This window comes from Sinocyclocheilus grahami, unplaced genomic scaffold, assembly GCF_001515645.1.
Source record: "Sinocyclocheilus grahami isolate Dianchi unplaced genomic scaffold, SAMN03320097.WGS_v1.1 scaffold832.1, whole genome shotgun sequence".
NCBI lineage: Eukaryota > Metazoa > Chordata > Actinopteri > Cypriniformes > Cyprinidae > Sinocyclocheilus > Sinocyclocheilus grahami.
This window is the reverse complement of record NW_015506011.1, coordinates 510,209-515,860: the sequence shown is the minus strand read 5'-3', so window position 1 is coordinate 515,860 and position 5,652 is coordinate 510,209. Positions and strand designations below refer to the sequence as shown.

General features: G+C 32.7%; 1 protein-coding gene across 1 annotated transcript in view; it reads right to left on the bottom strand.

Moving 5' to 3' along the window:
* Window positions 1-5,652, bottom strand: part of LOC107562672 (ras-related protein Rab-26-like) — a gene marked incomplete at its 3' end in the record, with an annotated part of 77,036 nt that overhangs the window by 24,007 nt on the left and 47,377 nt on the right. The window contains exon 7 of the mRNA XM_016247355.1: window positions 1,718-1,870. Within this exon, the coding sequence (XP_016102841.1) occupies window positions 1,718-1,870 (153 nt within the window). The remainder of the gene's footprint in view (window positions 1-1,717; window positions 1,871-5,652) is intronic.

The window sequence follows — 5,652 nt, the reverse complement described above, 5'->3', positions numbered from 1 at the left end:
GTGTGTGTGAGAGAGAGAGAGAGAGAGAAAACAAACCTGAAGAGGAAAACGAGTTTGTGATATGAGGGGAAGATGAGAGTGCAAAAGTGCGAGAGACAAAATAACATTGTGTGAAGTGAGAGGAGGATGAGAGGAAATGCCACTATTTTCCATTAAATATAAAGTGCTAAAAACAGACTAATAGTTGAGCTGCTGTCTGAACAGATAAAGTGTTCAGAGAATGCACCTTTAAAGCTTAAACACCTTAAATGTTTATGCTCTTATAGGCAGAACGAACTCAAATGACCAACTAGACTGTTTTACAGAGTGATCATGAAAAAAGTTAATAAGCAATAAGCCATGGTAAAAGAGTGTAGCTAACAACAGCATGAATCCTGTGCCACTTAGTGCTCTTATAAAATTGTGGCAACTGCACTGATTAAATACACCAATGTTCAAGAAATATTTACATTTGATATTATTGTTAATAATAATAATAATTAACACATTCTATATAGTAGCCAATGGGCATGGCATTCACCAAATTATTTAGATTTATTTATTTTTTACAAAATACCACACACAGACAAATTAATCAAATAAATTAACTAATTATATAATTAATTAATAATGAACTTTAATGAAATCTAAATAAATACACTGTAAATAACTAATTAATATAAATTAAACTGAAATAAATAAATAAATAATATATTTTGAATACAATTGAAATTAATAAATACTTAACTTGAATTCATTAAACTTAATACATTATAATTAAATTGTACTAAATAAAATATGAATTTGAAATAAACATACAAATAAATTCTGAATTTGAGTCAAATTGAAATAAATTAACAAATGAATACAGACATACAGTAATTTTAATAAAAATTAAATAAAAAAACTAATTATGAATTAGAATTCAATTGTAATAAATAAGTAAACAAATAAATAATCAATGAATGGGAATACAATTAAAACACATAAATAAATTATTAATTATTATTTAATTTAAATAATAACTTGCATATAATATGAAGTGATAATAAAGACTTATATTGTTAGACAAGATTTCTATTTTAAATAATTTCTGTTTTTTTTTTTACTTTTTATTCATCAAAGAATCCTGAAAAAAAGTATCGCAGGATCAAAAAAAATATTAAGCAGCAAAACTGTTTCCAATATTGATAATAAATCAGCATATTATACTGATTTCTGAAGATCATGTGACACTGAAGACTGGAGGAATGATGCTGAAAATACAGCTGCACATCACAGAAATACATTAGATTTTGAAGTGTATTAAAATTGAAAATCATTATTTTAAATTGCAATAATATTTCACAATATTAAATTTTTTTCTGTATTTTTGATTAAATAAATGTAGTCTTGATGAGCAGAAGAGACTTCTTTAAAAGAAAACATCCCAAAAATCCCAAACTTTTGAATGGCAGTGTGTGTGAGTGCGTGTGTGAGTGCGTGTGTGTGTGTGTGTGTGTGTGTGTGTGTGTGTGTGTGTCTGTGTGTGTCTGTGTGTGTGTGTCTGTGTGTGTGTGTGTGTGTACATTATGTATATTTATGTGCAATCATAACAGCGCAGTGAATTCAGCCAGAGGTGCTTACGTTACGCAGTGGAAACTGTTCTCGTGCTTCTTCGGTTTATGTCTGAAGCGCCAGTCTCATGAACCACAAGTCACTTGGGCAATATTTCAAAGCCGTTACAAGCGGCACAAACGAGAGAGACATTCACAACACAAGATCCAGGAGCCCAGAGCAAGAGCGAGGGAGCCAGATGAGGAAGAGATGAATACCAAGTGAGCGTTATGTGACTGCAGCGTGCAATCTTACAGACCACCTGCTTCAAGGCTGCACCAGGAGGCTCATAACACTTCAGATATACAAGACAGAACAATTAACACAATGTGAGCAGACACATGCTCACAATCTTAAATATAGATCTACGTACTACTCAACATGTGTAGAAACCGGGAAAAAAAACATAACCATTGTGCCCTGTTCACTAAACTAATCAAACATAGAAGTAACAGCAGTTCTGTTGCATAAACGCTGACTGACACCTGTTCAAGCGAAACCTTGTTTTTAGTGAGTTAAATTAATATTTAAATGACCTTTTTAGATGTATGCAACTTTAATACTAGGCTGGGTGATACAGCCAATAAATATTTATCTAAAATATTTCTTCTGCAGGTTACGACGTCTATGTATGTGAGTCACTGAATCATTCATTCAACAGATTTGTTCAAAATGCTAATTTATTTAGGAATCAATCAAGCGATTGTCATTACGAGTCAGGTACTGAATCATTCCCTCGATTGATTTGTTCAGTAACACAGATTCATTCTGGAAAGAACTAAATGACTGCCTTTATGAGTGAGTCATTGAATCATTCATTCAACCGATTTGTCACTGATTCACTCAATCGATTTGTTCAGTAACACAGATTCATTCTGGAAAGAACTAAATGAGTATCTTTATGAGTGAGTCACTGAATCATTCATTCCACAGATTTGTTTAAAACACTGATTCCATCAAGTGATTGCCTTTATGAGTCAGTCATTCAATTATTCACTCAATCAATTCATTCTGGAAAGAACTAAATGAATATTTTTTAAGAGTGAGTCACTGAATTCATTCAACGTATTTGTTCAAAAAACTGATTCAGGAAGGAAAGGCCGTACTGTGTGTCACATTGGCTTCATTTTGGAAAAATATTTTAAAACAAAGATTACTGGAGTTAATTTTACAAGAAATCAGTATTTCAGTCGTTCTACTTCAAAATTTAACTTTATTACCAAACAAGTTAAAATCATCACAATAGTGATTAATTTCAAATTGCCATTAAAATAATCACAAATAATGCTGAATGAATGCACAATAATGCTTTACGCAAGACTAGTTCAAGAGAACCTCAAAAACCAACTCATATTTTCATCATTAATCTATGCATGCAAATCACATCCCCTCTCTCAAATCCTTAATTTATTTATCTTTTCATTTTTAATATCTCTTGGTGGTTTCAAACATTTGGCCTGATCTAATGCATGACCTACAAACCACAAGAGTGTTCATTATCTCACCGAACAGTAAAACAATTATGTGTAAATTAGTGAAAGTGGATAAAAAATCCAAACTTTAACAACACTCCAACGAGCCACAGGAGGAGATTTAGCCTGTGCTAATTGGTGGGCATGTGGTTGATTCATTAAAGAACTACCTAAGATGCTGATGCAACCATGTGAAATCCATTTCTTCTCCCTTAATCCAGTGTAATCTTATTTAGCACTGGATGTGTCAATTATCTGTAAGTAATGAAATGATGATGCCAGCAATAGTGCAGCACTTACAGACAGCGAGAGAGAAGCTGATGTTTATTCAGAGCGCCACATGCCTTCACAATAAAGAGAAAACTTAATGACTGCTTGAATTATGGCTGCAGGATGGTAAATACATCAGTGAAATTATTAAGGTTAACAGGGTCTGTATATGATCTGTAAGAAATACATACATGCATGCATGCACACACACACACACACACACACACTGTATATAATAAATATAACATAAAATAAAATAAAATATATTTTTTATTAGGAATTAATACTTTTATTAATCAAGGATGCAATAAACTGATCAAAAGTAAAGACATTTCTAATGTTACAAAAGATTTCTATTTCAAATAAATGCTGTTCTTTTGAACTTTCTGTTCATCTGTGAATCCTGAAAAATAAAATGTTTCACAGTTTCCACAAAAATATTGTGCAGCACGACTGTTTTCAACATTGATAATAATCAGAAATGTTTCTAATAATCAGCATATTATACTGATTTCTGAAGATCATGTGACACTGAAGACTGGAGGAATGATGCTGAAAATACAGCTGCACATCACAGGAATACATTACAGTTTAACACATATTCACATAGAAAACAGACGTTTTAAAATTGTAATAATATTTCACAATTTTTACTGTATTGTTTATAATCAAATAACTGCAGCCTTGGTAAGCAGAAGAGACCTCTTTCAAAAACATTCAAAAATCTTAGCAACCTCAAACTTTTGAACAGTACTGCATACATGCATTTAATCAGGTTTATGCATATATACTTTTTTATTAAATATTTCCAACAGAATAAGAAAAATTAAAATTGAAAACATTTTTAATGGTATTTTACCTGAAAACAAGACAAAAATACTGCTGATTTTTTTGCGGTGTGCCGTGAAGGCTTTGGCTTTCTGTGTCTCAGGCTTTTGTTCCTGGTTCGTCACAGTGATTAGCATGAATTTAGCTAATTAACCTGAGCAGCAGAGTGGAGGCTCGAGTGCTTCTGTGCAAATGAACAGGTGCTAAGTTACACAGACACACACATACACACTCATGAAGTCCCAGACAAAAGCTTCTTGAGATGCAAATGTATGTAGGCGTGAGCCACAACCTTTGGTCTGAGGAACAGCACATGTGAACGTGTGAGATTTGTTTGTTTGTACACGTTTGTTTGTGTGTGTGTGTGTGTGTGTGTGTGTGTGTGTGTGTGTGTGCGCGCGCGCGCGCGAGAGAGAGAGAGAGAGAGAGAGAGAGATATACATGTGTGTGGGAGTGCAAGGGGGTTGTGTGTGTGTGTGTGAGAGAGAGTGTGAGTGTGTGTGTGTGAGAGAGAGAGAGAGAGAGAGAGAGAGAGAGAGAGAATGAACCCGTTTTTTAATATGTCGTTCAAAAAGTTACTGATTTGAATCAGTTCGAAACACAGCACTATATAATAAAAAGCATTAGTTAAGAAAGAATGATTTACATCTGTATGAAAAATTGGAATTATAACAGAAAAATACATAAACGAATCAGAATCAAATCAAACCAAATGTGAATTAGAATCAAATGATCGGTCAAATCTGTATTGATTCTCTTATTTCAAAATGATGTTTCAAAGAAGCTACTGCAAAGATTATATTGCACTCCAGCAGCCCATAGTTATGCATTTCTCATGCATCATTAGAGAAAATACGCCAGTAATTACAGGATATTTATGTATAGTCTTAAAGTTCAAATGGAAATGGAAAATGGGTATGAAAAACTAAATTACGCCTGATTTTGGGGCAAGAAACCTTGATTTATAGTCCTCAGGGAGACATTAAAATGCATCAAACATGCAGGAAAATCGCTCTTTAAAATAAACGAATGCACTCTAAAGACAATAAAAGAGGACTGCCTTATTACAAAGAAACTCTTAAAATTAGATTACGATATCAAATGGGGTATTGACCCCTAAATGCACACGAGTCTTACCTGTAGTTTTTTAATATGTCGTTCAAAAGGTTACTGATTTGAATCAGTTCGAAACACAGCACTATTTAATAAACAGCATTAGTTAAGAAAGAATGATTTACATCTGTACGAAAAATTGGAATTATAACAGAAAAATACACAAACGAATCAGAATCAAATCAAACCAAATGTGAATTAGAATCAAATGATCGGTCAAATCTGTATTGATTCTCTTATTTCAAAATGATGTTTCAAAGAAGCTGCTGCAAAGATTATATTGCACTCCAGCAGCCCATAGTTATGCATTTCTCATGCATCATTAGAGAAAATACGCCAGTAATTACAAGATATTTATGTATAGTCTTAAAGTTCAAATGGAAATGGAAAATGG